General features: G+C 42.8%; 1 protein-coding gene across 1 annotated transcript; it reads right to left on the reverse strand.

Annotated features, from left to right (window-relative positions):
- Positions 1–1,916: 1,916 nt before the first annotated feature.
- LOC126608132 (histone-lysine N-methyltransferase, H3 lysine-9 specific SUVH4-like) lies at positions 1,917–7,558 on the reverse strand. The gene is made up of 17 exons (XM_050275928.1): positions 7,385–7,558; positions 6,898–7,292; positions 6,409–6,438; positions 6,099–6,179; positions 5,921–5,977; positions 5,409–5,463; positions 5,125–5,231; positions 4,601–4,780; positions 4,279–4,377; positions 4,045–4,143; positions 3,876–3,925; positions 3,695–3,783; positions 3,445–3,604; positions 3,216–3,321; positions 2,950–3,132; positions 2,583–2,816; positions 1,917–2,491 (listed from the first exon to the last, which is right to left on the reverse strand). Exons 2-17 carry the CDS (start codon positions 7,264–7,266, stop codon positions 2,378–2,380), a joined length of 2,013 nt encoding a protein of 670 aa, XP_050131885.1. The 5' UTR covers positions 7,267–7,292; positions 7,385–7,558; the 3' UTR covers positions 1,917–2,377.
- Positions 7,559–16,163: the final 8,605 nt, after the last annotated feature.

Genomic DNA, 16,163 nt, shown 5'->3' on the forward strand with positions numbered 1-16,163 from the left:
TATTAAGAATGTGAGGTGTGAGAGTATTATGAAAAAATATGTGGGGTGTATTAAGATAATTTTTAATTGAAAAAGTAAATATAAGATGTATTAAGTATATAAAGTTTATTCAACAATTTATGAAGTGTTAATATAATAAGCCTTTACAAATAGCCAATTGGTGATAGAAAAAAAGGTGGCAAATGGTTTTGAAAACCTGGAAAGTATATATTATCAGCATTTGGTAACATGTCAAACCTCAATAGGATTCCATGACAGACTTATCTGATCACTTTCAACACTTTAATTCGTACAGATTAGGTGGGTAATTAGACGTATTAAGTACACTTGTCGATTTCCTACACGCAGTTCACTATTTAATTATGAAAATATTTGTTCGCAGAGCTGTTTAGCATGTTTTTGGAGGGACCCATTGAAGAAATATGAACACGAGAGAATTAATTAAATTGATAATATCATAAAAATAGACTAACATTCCTTCTTTCTTCTTGAGGTTGAAGGGTTGGGTAAAATAGTTCATGTCTAGAAAAAATATAACTTATTTCACAGTTAATTACGGGCGTTTGATATATGTTTATCAAGCAGCTTTAGATGCGTTATTCTTTATGACTCAAAAAGTTTTGGATAAATTAACTTTTTCTTACGTGACAATTAATTTGAGTTGTTTAATTGTTAATACACGCAAGACTAAAGATTACTATGAGATAAATGAATATTCTTCAATATATTCTCAAAATTATTGATAATAATAAAATAAAATAATATTAATATTAATATTAAAATTATGTGATGGGAAAGTAGCAAATATTGGTCATTTGATTTGGTTGGGAATTTTGTGGTGTCCACCAAATCAAATGGGAGGGAAGAGAGTCCCAAGTCGAAAGGGGTTGGGTTGTGTTTGTGTATGACCCCAGTGGGGCCAATCTCACCCTTTTAAACTTGGTCTTACATTTATTTTCCAAATGTAACGGTAAAAAAATTTATAGTTCAATCGTTAAGAAGGTTTATATTTTATATTTTTTTTCTCAATATCTCTGGTATCAAAGGACAAACTATAAAGAAATGTAGTGGTAATAATATTCTATTGTGAAATAGTAAAATATCATATTATTCGCGTATATATAAAAAAGGAAGATCGAAACATAGTTACGGGTAAATTGACAAAGTTGAGCTAGCTACATATTTGATTCGGGTATTGATTTCCTCTAACGCATTATCATGTGGATAGAAAACCTTATACACGATAATATATTATTGAACCGAGACAACACGTGATAAAAAAGTCATTTCATGTAGTCTCATTCATTTGTAAGGTTTTGTTATATATTTTTTTTGGGGGGGGGGGGCGTTAACCTCATTTTCGGAGACAAATTGTCTGTCATCCTGTTATGGTGCCCTTCCCATCCCCTCCTATTTCTGCAGTCACAGTTAAGCCACGTTAATATATTATAATGATTTTGTGACCGCACAAATAGAAAATGATAAGAAATGTACCATAGCAGCCCTCCCTCATTTTCACCAAAAGATTGTCAGATTAAACCTGTGTCAAGTCAACCTCTTTTGCACTTAAATTTAAAATTATTTTTCCATATATTAAAATAATTTAGGATATAATTTAGTCAAACCAATTATCGTAAGATTGGTTATTCTTTTCTCTTACGGCATGATCACGTTTTTTACTTTCTTTAATCACGCACTTGACCTCTCAGTCTAACCTACAGTTACCCTAAGTGGCAAACAAACTTTGACCTAAAAATAAAGTGACTAACAAACAAAAATTACCTATCCATATTATATATTTAAAAAAATAAATAGAATTCGATAAGCATTTGATAGGTCAGGTTCTTGACGTTGTTCATAACATACAAAAAAAATTAAAGTGCTTATCAAACAATAATCCTTTCATTAACAAAATATTAATCATAAAATCAATCCCTTCAATAAACTTTTCTCTTCAACACTCTGCAGTGACGTAATATAACTCTTAAGGCATCTCCAGTGGAGAAGGTTAAAGGTTAAGGTCAAAAAATTAACCTGATTTGTCCAAAAACTCATCTTCAACTAATGACTAAGCTATAATTCTATTAAACCCACCGAGCCATATTCGGCCAAAGGGTCAATAGGCTGGCCAAATGTAGCTATAATTCTAAGCGGAGCTATGTTTAGCCCTTTCAGTCGGAGATAACCTTATATAACAAAAAATTGTACATTCACCTGATTTAATCGTACAACAAAAATCCATACATTGCAAAACCATCATTTAACCCTTTGCTTTTGCTTCCTGAAGGTGGGGGAAAACCATCATTTAACCCTTTACTTTTGCTTCCTGAAGGTGGGGGAAAACCATCATTTAACCCTTTACTTTTGCTTCCTCCTCCTAGTACAAACGCTTCCGACAGCCAACTGCACCGCAGTGACAAGCTAGCTGCTTAATTTTTCCATCAAGACCGACAACGCTGTCAAGCTCATAACCATAGTCGTATGTAAGTTCCTGCACACGCAAACATTGAATCAACTCGTTATTCAATTATTCATGCCAAGCAATGTTGGACACATGAGTTTGGGAAGAAGATTATTTTTACCTGCAAGGGAGGTATGTTATCTGCAGCGAACAACACAATTTTAGCGAGTCTAACATCACGATGAGAGCTCAAAACGCACTGTACGAAGAGGTTAGGCTCGCAACTATGATTGATGTATCTAGCAACGTTGCCATGAGAACCAGCATCTATGCAAAACTCAGGCTCACTTTCTGATAGATTGCTGAATCCTGACTCCGCGTCACCATTTGGAATAGTGACATCGCACATTCGCTTCTGCAAATGTACAGACCAACACACCAAAAAGAAATTCATTGCAACTAATCCGAAAAATGTAAATACGCAATGCACGAGTGACAAAAGAACATTCGGAGTTCAATTTTTCCATATGAAACAGCTGGAATTCTACCTCTCTTGACCCAATACCATGCATTGTATGCCAGCAATCAATTTCAAATATATATTCGTTCCCCAAGAGACCGTCAACTTCATCTGTCTTCCTAAGAACTCCGGTGTATTCACATACCGGTGCACCAGAAGGAATAAAGTCCCACGACCTAACACCCCAGCCTTTGTAATCTGTACGAAATACCTGTCCAATAAAATGGTAGATTTATGAATTTTGTAAAGTACCGTGTATCATAAAAGAAGCACTGGCATTTGTAGCGTTTAGACCTCAAGTCGATGCTTTATTCCCCGCTGAGATGTACGGTTAACACAACCCGGTCCACAGCCGCAATTTGGACCACACTCAAACACAACAGCCTTTGCCTCAATTAATCTAACGGATAGAGAGAAACGGAGAGTTTCACCAACACAACCTTTATACCACAAAACATAGGACTGGTGGATCTCAAACAAGATAGTCTTACCAACGACACGTATGCCATATTTCAAACCTTACCTTCCACCATCTTTACTAACGTAAGGAAAATCATCGCCATTCAGTCGAGCACAAGAGCAAGTCAGTGGATTAGTACAGTTTCCTTTGCAGCTGCACCCAGGAGCATTCGTTGGAATGTTCACATCCCTTTCAACTATAATAGAGCTAGTATATGTAAGGCCTGCAAGATTTAAAATTTTACCATGCTATTCGTAGTGGCACAGATAATGCCTACCGAATGATCTGCTAAAAGTTAGGAAGTGTAGCTGACCTTCAGGCGCTACAGGAGGTTTATCGATGACATTGGTAGCTGGAATGCAAATATTTTCTTGACCATTACTGATGTCCTTGCATACCAACCTAAATGTAAAACGGTTCCTTGAGTTTACAGTCGTTGGAACACAATTGGGAGAAAAACAGAACATTGAGGGAACAGCTTACTGATTTCATACCCAGGTAATTCTGCTTGAACTTTAGACCCTCGCGCACCAACAAAATTTACCTGAAAAACTAGTCACTTAAGCTTCTAAAACCTCCGCAAAATTTTCCCACAGTTTGTTCCCTTGTCACTAAATTGTATTTAGATATTGGATTTAACGATAATGAAAAAGAAATGATAACCTGTTTACTGCACAACTTATCTTGCCCTGGAAGTCGCTTTAAACGATACTTAAACACTGTAAATCCCGCAACACCCTTATCTGCCCAATAATTGTTAACCTGCCGGAAAAGAGGATAAGCAGAATATATTTTAGTTCAACTAAATGCGTTCCTTTTTCCATTTTTAGCCGTATTACTTTATGCTTATGTAAAATGTTAACCATAAGAAAAAAAATACACATGAAAATGGACAACCTTGTATAGTCCATCATACGTATAAGCTTTATTAGTATAACTATTGACACAGTCATGTCCACGGACGACTCTAACAGGAATGCCCTGCTCCATATTATTCTGCAAGAAGATAAAACACAAACAATAAGTAAACATCATGTAGGAGAATGTCACACATCCAATGAGTGGGTATGTGAGATAAATGATTCCTTGGATCATTGGCATCATATGCCGTTATGACAATTTTTATAAACTTCAAAACAAACTGTTGCGTATTGCTTGAACATTTAAAGGAGACTACATCAGCAGATGCAGCACAAATATCAGTTTCAAGATGACGCACCTTAAGAGCCAAATTACCCCGTTTCATAACTTGATCTGCAATTTGCTGTTTATTACCAAGCAAATCATTTCCACCTTGACCAGTATAAACAACCTCGTCTGAGTTATCAATATCATCTTCATATTGGCCAGAAACCACAACTGTTAAGGCAAACGGAAGTTCATAGCCTCTGAATTTCTCCTGCAATATCCAAGAGGCTAATAAGATCACAACCTTTGGTTCAAAATACCCCAGAAGCTAATGCTTGAATTTCTCTGGTAAACAGTAAGGTATAGCCTTTGATTCCAAACAACTGTGTTCACATAGTTCACTGGAGCTCAAACTCATGTATTAATAACTAACAAGAATAACACATTAAGAGAACGAAATGATAATCAGAACTTAAAGAGTACTCCACACCATTGTGCCCAATGGGAGTTGTTTACATGTGAACTCTTTGATTTAAGGAACAGAATTTATACATTAGTTGCCTCTTTTAACTGCGTATAATTGCTTCAATCTTCCAATGAAAGTAGATTTGTTACCTTGCCTTTAGATTCTCCTACACAATCAATTCCACTCAACCAGTGTGAATGGAATCCTATAGCCACCATTTCAGCCCGAGAGTAAAATTGATGCCCAACAGCAATACCTGCGTCATTTATATTTACATTAAGCAAAATATCTTTTGAAAAATGGTCAGCCTAATGATCAGGCATAAGAAACAAGCCAACATTCTTTCAGTGTACCCAACTAAAACAAGAACTAAAACAAGATAAGACTAAAAAGGTTAACATGTGATTCAACCAGCAAAGCAATAACAACGAACCCGGAAGATGACCAATTTTCTTTTCAGGGAATAAAATTTGGTTCTTCTTCAGCATCTGTTATGAATCAAAATGACAAAAACAACAACAAAAAAGCACAAAAAATCGTCACAGTTAGCATAAAAACAGAGGGGTTAAAAACTTAAAATGGCAGGTTACTAAATGTTTCTGAAAGGATATAACGCATGGTTACTACTAAAAATATACTAGTTCAACAAGGCAGACAACCAGACATTATAATAATTCTGATGCTTATGAGGGCATACACAAAGAAAAAAGAAAGATGTAGGTGTTCACTTGAATGCCAGAAGAAACAAAGTTTCCTCACAATTTATAAACTAAATATAAGTCTGATAAACTGATTCACCATTCTCTGAAACCGCAACAAAGGAATTGGAAATTAACTCTAATGACAGACCAATTCACCAAGGAATACATTCATAACTTCAGGTCTTAAACTTCCTAGAAATATTACGTGTATCAGATCCACATGTAGATGTGGCACAGAACTCACCTCAGAAACTGCCTTCAGATCAGGTCTCTTGGACTGCTTCTTAGGTTCATCATCTTTCTGCAACAGATTTTTAAATATGATAGTGTGATCAGTGGTGTCTAACTCAGGTCTTACAACTTGATAGCTAATAATCATGTTCTGAATCTACACATAGGACCTAAATTAACTCATAAGCTACCTTCTTATCATATCCCTTGGAAGGACTCAACGAAGGCCCCTTGGGAGGTTTTTTGGAAGGACTCTTCACAGGACTCCCATTCTGCAAATGTTTGTCAAACTAAAATAAATAATAATCACAAATGCCAAGATCTCCAGCTATCCTTTTTTTTCCTTTATATAAAATGATAATAAAAACCGAAAGGAACCTTCAAGCATCCAATAGACATGCTATAAGGTTCATACAAATTTTCTCTTGACCCTCACTATCATTACCGGTTACATGCATAAGTTATTTCTCTCTCTGCAATATAACATGGGAAAAAACTAACCTCAGGCCTACGGCATCTTTTCTCCTCTTCCTGCAGAAAAGCAACAAACTTTGTAAGTTAAGAATCTTTATTGTGGAAGTACTTGCAGACAACTTGCCTTTGTCAATTTTGAATTATAAGACCCAAATAAAATTCACTTATAAAGAGTAGATTTTCAATGAGTCCACCTTTTAAATCACATATAATCATCAAGTCAAAATCCATTACTGTATAATATCACAATAAAAATCAACACCCCAGAGGCCCTCAAAACATAGCACAAAACAGTTCCAAAGATTTCTTCTTGAACTTGAAACTCTATAACTATCAAACTAATTCAAACGAGTTGCTTAACCAAAAAATAGCAAATGCAGACGTTGGTTAGGCCAGTTGGGCAGGGCCACGTGCCGGCCTCCCTGCACCCAAGTTCAAATCCCCATACCAGTGAATCAATTAATTTACAATATCGTCTTGTCAAATGACATTGAACACATGTGGTGAAATCCATACCTGAACATAGTGAAGGTAATGCAAATTGAAAACTCGGAGTGTCTCCCTCACACGAGCAGTGTAGCTCACTCCGTTCGCATCGGTCAAAGGCAAATCAGCACCGGTATACCAACTCCAATCCACACAATCCTTGCCCTCGCCGCTCTCCAGTATCACTTTTCCCTTGCTCGGTTCGGCTTCGGGCTTAGAACTCTGTGCCGGCGGTTTAGGGGGTTTCGCAACCTTGGTCCTCTTGGTCCTGACAACGTCGTTCTCGGACTCATCTGCCGTCCGTTTCGGACTCCCGTAAAATGGCCGCTTCTCCGCCGGAACGTTCTGCAGCCGGGGGCTAACCCTGCGATGAGCGGCGGAATTGTTCAGTTCACCCATCGATTTGCTCTTTCCACCACCAAAATCTGCAACAAAACATACAGAAAATAGTGAATAACTAATTAGGAATCAAGATTTCGAGACGAAAGGAGAGTGAGATCGACGTCCAGAATCGCACCGATCCGACGACGGAGGGATTTGGAGCGGAGCGATAAACTCGGGGAAGACAGAGAGTTCGGAGAGAACAAGAATACTCAGGGTTCGAGACGTCGCTAGGGTTTTGAAAATAAAGAGACGTTGTCGGAGTACAGACCGAAAGTGGGAAGTTTAAAATATCGACACACGCGGGAAACTGGACAGGTTCAGAGTAATTGGAGATGTAATTGAACCGCCAATTCTGAAATTAAGGCTGCAAACGACCGGTCGTTTAATTTAAGAAACTAGTCCAACTAGGCAAAAATAATCGTTTTAGATAAGTCCACCGTACCATAATTGGTAGAGTTGACAATCTGTTTTGGTGATGATTTTGGCCTCTTTTGGTAACATTTGGATTTTGATTTTTTTATTTAAAATTTTGAATTCGAGACGCAATAAATTGAAAATGATGAATTCAACCACTAGAACAATGTATATGATATATTCATTTATTTTTTAAATTGCCACTAAACCACTATCACCACCAGTACCACCCCTGCCAGAAATCACAATCACAACTCCCCAGTACCACCAGCACGTCTGAGGGTGTTGGAACAACTAGTTAGAACATGCGATGTTTCACTAAGGAATCAAGTTCGACCTAAATTGTCTCTTTCCATTTTGGTCCGTCAAATCGACGTTGCACTTTAACAACGAATCTTGGTTCGATGTCGTCGCTCTTTACTATTTTGAAGACCATCGCATAAACAAATATATTATCGATGATGATCTCATTTTGTTTTCACATGTCTTCCGGACAATCCTATGTTGTCTGATGTCATTTTCTTAGTCGAAGGTTTAAATCATTTATCTTTATTTAAGCTCTTCCTACTATGCTATGTTAGCTGACATTACAGATTATTCAATTAGCATGGGTGATTGTATTGTTAACATAAAGGACCTCTTTAAATTTTTGATTGTATACTGACCAATTGCTGATAGACGGTTCTATGCTCCTGCTTGGTTCTTCAGATACCTTCTGTGTAACATTTGATGGTGGTATGATTTTCTAATTTCCCCTTTGCAACAATTTCTTTTTGGTTTTTGGAGTATGTATGATTTATTTTTAATTAGAGAAGAAAAATTAATTTGGGAGCAGCCTCTCCATAAATGGGGGTAAGGCTAGCCGACATTCACCTCTCCCAGACCCTGCGTAAAGCGGGAGCCTTGTGCACTGGGTACGACCTTTTTATGTCTTCCGGACAAGCATAATTGATAGAGATCTCAAATTATCAAGATCACAAGTCTCAGGTTCTACGTCCAGGACATTCCCATAATCCCTAACAATGTAAAGTTAAACAAACTAGGTAGCAACAAAAGGACCATAACTCTGAATGTCTGACCATGTCGCTTCACACGCCATTACCAAGACCGGCCCCGGCTCGTGGGGGCAAGAGTCAAGGCCCCAAACCAAAGGGGGCACCAAATCTTTTTCAAGCCCAAGTAGATATATGCATTGGTGGATCCAGGTTTTCAAGATAGGGATCCCAACATAAAAGTTCAATATATATATATTAGACTAATTTGATTCCAAATCACTATTTTCTACTAAATTTGGTTCATTGTATAAATCAAGATTAATCTCAAGGGTAATAAAACCAACAAATTATCCTCAACAATATAACGCAATTAGTGACCCTACAAAAATAAAATTTGCTAATGTAACATATATCTTATGATTGGGAGTTGGGACTAGAGTCTAGGATTAAAAAACTTCTATGAATTTGGAAGAAATTAAATTAGGCAGCTAAAGGCGATGGAACGGCAAATGGTGGTGGGGAATAGGGTAACTTGGGTTTAAACTTGGGATTTGGATCCTCTCCTGAGCAGGAGATCAGGATCCTTGGGATCAAACAAAATGGGCCGTTGGATTTTAATCCAACGGCTATAATTATTATAACTTTTAGAGGGACCCCCTGTTTGTAGCCGTTAGATCAAAATTCAACGGTCCATGTTGTTTGATCCTGAGGATCCTGATCTCCTGCTCAGGAGAGGATCCAAATCCTTAAAGTTGGAAGGTTGCGACGATTGGGGCTGAGAGTTCTTAAATATAATTTGGGTGTATTGGAAAAGACCGGGGTTTTCGGTCTCTGTAGAGAAAATAGAGATATTTTAGTTTTTTAATTTTTTTATAATGACCAAGCTAAAAAACGTTGTCGTTTTGACTAGGTCTTTTAAAACAAAAATTAAAAACCTCTTCTTCTTCTTTGTTATAAGCACTACTGCCTGCACATCCATATAGGCAACAAGCCTCTCCACTACACCTGCCCAAATTGTTGGAGGGTCCCGAAGTCAATCACAAGTGTTTCTTCGGACTTCCGAAGGGTCCCGAGACCCCATGGGTCCCTACATGGATCCGCCAGTGGATATATGTTGATAAATAAAAAGTAAATAGAAAACAAATCTGAAGTTGATGTCTACTCATTCATTTTCTGTTTTTTTTTTTCTCTTTCTGTTTGTAATTTTTTTTTCTTCATGTTTTGTTCATGCTTTTGTAATGTTGTTCAACTTGTTTAGAAAGATATAAATGTATTGAAATTCCTAATTGTAATAAGTTACTTAAGAATTAATGATTAATGAATAAACAGGATTTTCTAGTTTTGATGTAATGTGAATTTCTAACCACGCCTACAAGTGCACAAAAATATTTTGTATAATCTCTATAATTCTATTACATTCAAATTTTTTGTTGTTGCTACTTTTTTTTTTAATTGTTATTGCTTTTAATTTGACAACTATATTGCTTTGTAAATTTACATTTGGGACTTTTGGATTGAATTTGGAATTGAAAATTCAGGTTTTATTGTTCTTTTTTCTTAAGACCATCTCCAACAATGGGTTTCCCCATTTATCCCCCATCCCCCCCCCCCCAAACACCACCCAACCCAAGCTAAAACATTGGGCTAAAAGCCAAATGCTAAAGTTGGGCCAAATACCCCCCATGCGAGTGGACTCGCTGGCACTTGGGCTAGTCTCGGCCCGCCCACACGCGAACGCGCCCCACGCGGTGGGCTTGCAAGGGTTTCTCGACAGGGTGGGCCTCATTGTCAGGCCGTGTGTCGACCACCCAATTATTCCCAATGATTATAATTCTGTTGACCCTAGAAATTACAAAGCCTACGTGGCGCGCAGGCCGAATATATTCTAAGCTAACTACGTCCTTCGGTGATTGCGGGGCGTGCCAACTCGTCGGCCGAGGCTCGGCCGAGGAGTAAATTTGATGATGCTGCGTTGGGTCGCGCTACTGACTTCTGCGTCTTGCGATTGCGGCCGAGAAAGGAACGCGTCTCGGCCTCTTGGGTTCTCGAGCCTGAAGACAAGGCTGCTATTTCTTACAAAGTTCACGAACCGAATTCGGCTTACAATGTGCCGAATGTAATAACTGTAACACCTCACCTCGCCGAGAAGGCTAATGAGATGACCTCGACCAACAAGGATTCGAAAACCCTTCTCGACCGAGACTTGGATAGGCAGTCGACCGTTCTCGCCGCAGTGCTGTTGATGCCAACGGAAGATACTGCGAGACCGACCGACTCTACGGTGACAGAGCTATCTATGCCGACTTAAGATATCACCGGTTGCTTCCACAGTGCTGTTGATGCCAACGGAAGATGTGTCAGCGAAAAAGGAAAAGAAAAAGATCTCAAGTTGTGAGAGTTTGCGCAGGGCAATTTTGTATTGATTTTTGTGGTCCTTTTCCATTGCTGAATGTCTTGTATTTATAGAAGCAGAACACCGAGCCCGAGTTCTAATCCTATTCGAACTAGGTTTCCTTCTCCGGATTAACGTTGCCTCAATCAGTCCTACCTCTGCTAGGACTACGAATCTAGTCCTTAACTGAGCCGGATTCGCCTTCTAGTTTTACTGATCTCGTCGAGGGTCCCTATTGTATTAGGACTCGACTTGCACTCTGATTTAACCGATCTAGGCCTAGAAGCCCATGAGCTGAAGCCCCCATGACTTTCTCGCCGTAGTCTTCCCGGGCCGAAAGTGATACCTCCCTCGGCCCAAACTGCTATTTTGGGCCCAAACATTGCCCCCTCGCTTTTGAGGTCCTCGGCCTGAAACCTTCGGCCGAGTTTCGGCCTTGAAGAAGCGAATCTACCACTCAGGATCCCAATACCCGAGTTCCAAGGCGTATTTATTGAACATGCTCGCACGATCTTGATCCTGCTAAACCACTCGCCACGTGGCATCCCCTAACATGGCCAATCCCCGATAATGACGTCTGAAGCGTGCGCCTGCCCGAACCGTCTCGTCATTATGACCACTATCTCAATCCGCGAGCCATTTCATCAGTCTGTAAGCCCTCCTGTCATCGTGCAGGCGTCGAACCGTCTTTCGTCATTAACTTCACCGTCACACGCGATCGTGCGCCCCCAAAACCTAAAACCGTCGGTCTTCTCAACCGCATTCCCCAAATGCTCATCATGATCAACGATTCCTCCGGTCGATTTTGCCCTTTGTTTTGAATTTCGAACGATTGCTCTTCCTCCCATTACTCTATAAATACCGAAATTTCCTCATTTGTACCTTACGTTCTCAAACTTCCTGAAATCCCCTACTCTTGCTCTCAAGTGCATTCCTCCATTCCAAGCTTTCGTCCTCAAATCCCCAACCCAAAAAACCTCCTTACGCTGTGCTTTTACAATGGCCTCCTTCATCTCCAAGCTTTCCCGGGAATGCGACCAGCATCAGAAGATCCTTGATCGGAGCTCGATCAAGAATATACGGTTCGAGAACGACATGAGCACCGTCCACCAAATCCTGGGTCCTCTCTTCAAGGCAACAATCCCGCCGACCATCACTGGTCTTCTCCAGGAACACTGCCTTACACCCTTGCTCCAAGGGTTTGAATGGTCGAGATGGGAGGCGGCAAAGCCCCAAGGCTCCTGGCCCTCGACGACCACCACCTGGGCGACCTGGGTTGTCCGAATGGAATGGCTCTTCGGCGAAAAATGGAAAATCCTGGGCATCTACGACGCCATCCTCCTTTCGTCGATGGACATTGTCCCTGACAAGGAGCTGCTCCTAGCCGCTCTATGCTTCTGGTGCTCAGCCACCAACACAATGGTCCTTCCCCTTGGTCCCATTGGTCCCACCATCCTGGACATCACCGCCATTTTGGGGACCTCGGCCACCGGGATCCCTATCGACGCGACCCTCTCCGGGCACCCGTCGAATATCGATCTGAAGACGCTCTTCGACCGTCGAGCCTTCGAGACCCTGAATAGTGACGGTCACATCCCGTCGAGGGATGAAATACAGAAGCTCCACAAGAACTTTCTCAACTACAACACCCTCTACCTTCACTTCGCCGGTCGAGGGGAAGAGGACCTGCGAGAAGGAGAGCATGAAGCCTTCCTCTTCTACTGGTACAATAAATACATTTGTTGTACCAAATCAAACAAATGTTTGGTCGAGAATATGCCAGTGGCCGAAGCCCTGGCCAGTGGTCGCGTCCTGGCGCTGAGTTCTAATATTCTTGCCCACCTCTTCCGTTGCCTGGCCGAGGCGACTCTCCACACGGTGGACCCCCACCAGAATGGCCCTCTCTGGGTCTTCCAGCTCTGGTTGCAGGTGTACTTCGCCTCCCTTCGGCCGGCTATAGCTGATTTCTCAGCAACAGAGGCTCTTGGTCCTCAGCTAGCCTCCCGACCAACGCCTCCTCATCAGGCCGAAGAGGTGTTTAGGTACCTCTTTGCCCTTGACGATCTCACAAGCGACGAATTCCTGATTTGTCGTCGTCGTGATTACCCCCCCTCCATCAAACTGCCTACCTCTACGTGGGCGGCAGATGAGGACGCCGCTCTTCGCCGAACCTGGGGGTCGTTCGTGCTTGCTCGCGACCTTCCTCTCGGCTGCGACGGGAAACGGTCGGGGTGGGAAGTGTACCATCCGAACTTCCTTGCCCGTCAGCTCGGCTATCTTCAGGGCTGTCCCGTCCCCCTTCTCTCTTCCCGCACAGTATTGAGCCGCGGACGCGAGCCTCGCTCTTCAGAGAACGAGTGCAGGACTGCCGCGAAGGAGTTTCAAGAGTACTGCCAAAGATTTCGCCTACGACCGGCCACCCCAGAAACCCATTGCACTGACACCTTCGGTGAGTGGTGGGAAAATTACACTCAAGAGTTCTTCGGTGCGCCGGTCGAGGATGTACTAAACAGGCTCTTCGGTAACCGACCTAAGAAAGCCCCGGCCCCCCATTCTCAAGGTAGTTGTTCAATTCCCCCTTTTTCTTCAACCTTGCCTGTTGTACGCCTTACTGAATTGTCTTTATCCTTTTAGGTAGTCGGCCTTTGAGAAAGACAGAGGTAGTTGCCGCTGCTATGGCCGGGAAAAAATCGGTCGTGGCCAAAAAGGACAAACCTGCTGGTAGGGCCGGGCTGACCAAACGGCCTCGCCAAGAGGCCGGGCCGGCTATCAAGCCTTCCCCGCCTGCCAAGCGGGTAAAGCAACTGGCGAAGAAAGGTGCACGGGAGATCCACGTTATTTCCAGCCACACGACGACTCCCAGTGCTTCCCCTTCTCCCGCCGCCGGCCATTCTGGGGTCAAGAAACAGCCGGCTTCAGCCATAGAGACGATCCCAGCGCGGCCTGCTTCTGTGGCCGGCGAATCAGTCGTACCTCCCTCTGTCGAGAAGGCACCTGTCTCACACCAGGCGGTTCCTACGACCGAGGAAACCTCTCCCAAGAATCCAAAGCCCACGGTCTTCGTGCTGGAAGAGAGTGAGGGGAGCGACGAGGTCCCGCTGGCGCGTCGTCCTCCTACTCGTCAACGAACTCCTCCAGTATCCGAGATGGCGGTTCAACCCGGCCCCTCCTCGGCTAATCGTGGCAAGCACACGGTCGAGGAACCGACCCCGGCGGCCGAACCTCTCGTTCCTTCTCAAGACCAGGACGTCCCTGCCTCCACTGAAGCAGCTGCGCCAATCGGCCCATCGGCAGCCGACCGTGGCAAACGCCTGCTCGAGGAACCCGAGGCCACGGCGGAATCGCCGATCCATCCTCAAGACCAAGGCTTCCACATCCCTCCACAAGAGGTTACCTCGGCTTTTGTAAGTACCTTCGATTTTCCTCCTGATTGCTTTTCTGCTTTAGAATTCTAAACAAGGAAAAACTAAATGTCAGGTGCCTGTACATTCTTTTCACCGTCAATTCTATGCGCCGAAGGGCGTTATCTATATTTCCTGGCCGCCTCAGTGGCCATCAAACGTAGATAACCTCCATCGGCCTCGTGAAGTGAGAAGCAATCTGAGACACTGGGCTCGGCCATTGAGTTCTTTAGGTTCGAGCAACGACCCTGGGGACATGGCCGAGGTCTCCTCTCAGCAGGTTAAAAAACGACACCTTCTTGCTATTCTTGTCATGACTTCCTTTAAGCTTAACCTTGTTTATTCGTGCAGGCTTCATGGGAGGTTGAATTCAAAGCTCTCCTCTCCAGTACGACTGCAGAGTCTGGCCCTTCGGCCGCTCCAACTGAGGCTGCCGATCCAAGCGCCCTAACCCAGTTGCGAGAAGTCCTGTCGCTCTCTTCATCGCAAGTACTTGAGCGCAACGGTCTTGATCTGCTCGGCGTGTGTCTGAACGACCTTGGGGCCGACGGTCGCCTAAGCGGAGATGCCATTGTTCGGGCATCGTCTGCTTTGGAGCGCGTTCGGGAGACATTTGGCATCTTCCAGACTGCTCTGAAGGCCGAACAGGACCTGCAAGCCGCCACGGCCGTTCAAGACACCCTCCGTCCGAAGATTGACGATCTACGGGCAAAAGGAGAAGCGTTAGCCGAGCTCGACCGTCAGATGGCCGAACTAACAAAACGCCGGTCGGTCATTGCTTCTGAACTTGCGAGGGACTTCGAGTCAGGCGGGAAGGATCGCCTAACTGAGTATGCGGCGGCCAAAAAACGGGTCGAGCGCCTGAGGCTAGACAAAAAGAATCGGCAAGCCGAAGTCATCATGGCCGACGTGCGGTGGTTGGAATTGAAAGCTCTGCTCAGCACTCTTCTTCCCTCGTCTCCTTGAATGTATTTAGACCTACTCATTTTTGTAATACCTGTCAATTTTAATGGAATGACTTTTCCTACAACAAACTTTTTATTCACGCATTTCCCATGTGACCGGATAGTATTTCTTCAAGAACTTCCCATTAATTGGTAATTTGTGAACTACTCCAGTCCGGTCTTTAAGATGATACGCCCCTTTACCGTATACCTTATGCACAATGAACGGCCCTTCCCAATTCGGCGACCACTTGCCGAACCTAGGATCTTTTATTCCTACGGGCAACACCGTTTGCCACACCAATTCACCCTCGCCGAACGTTTTCTGTCGTACCTTTTGGTTATAGGCTCGCTCGGCAATCTGTTTCTGTGCCACCAGTAAGTTATAAGCGTCAAGTCGCGCTTCTTCCAAATCTTCTAGTTCCTGTCTCATGGACTGATTATATTCGGCGCTAAACAAACTACTTTGTTCAATTAATCGCAACGAATTTATGCTCAACTCGACTGGTAGCACCGCATCGTGTCCGTAAGTCAATGCGTACGGGGTTGTTGCAGTCGCCGATCGGGACGACGTTCGGTATGCCCATAATGCCTCGTTCAACTTCAAATGCCACATGCCAGGCCTCTCTTTTATTATTTTTTCGAGGATGCCAATCAACACTTTATTACTTGCCTCGGCCTGCCCATTCGCCTGTGGATAATACGGTGTGGACTGTTCCAGCCGAATTTTCAAATTGGCCGTGTATTCCTTAAACCTTTCGGCTGT

The sequence above is a fragment of the Malus sylvestris genome, chromosome 16 (assembly GCF_916048215.2).
Source record: "Malus sylvestris chromosome 16, drMalSylv7.2, whole genome shotgun sequence".
Lineage (NCBI taxonomy): Eukaryota > Viridiplantae > Streptophyta > Magnoliopsida > Rosales > Rosaceae > Malus > Malus sylvestris.

Excerpts from the sequence above, each read along its gene's own strand:
- LOC126608132 (XM_050275928.1), bottom strand. The coding sequence starts at position 7,266 with ATGGGTGAACTGAACAATTCCGCCGCTCATCGCAGGGTTAGCCCCCGG. Across the intron at positions 4,378-4,600 it reads GGGGTAATTTGGCTCTTAAG|AATAATATGGAGCAGGGCAT; the intron begins GTGCGTCATCTT and ends ATCTTCTTGCAG. Across the intron at positions 2,817-2,949 it reads ATGGTATTGGGTCAAGAGAG|AAGCGAATGTGCGATGTCAC; the intron begins GTAGAATTCCAG and ends GTACATTTGCAG.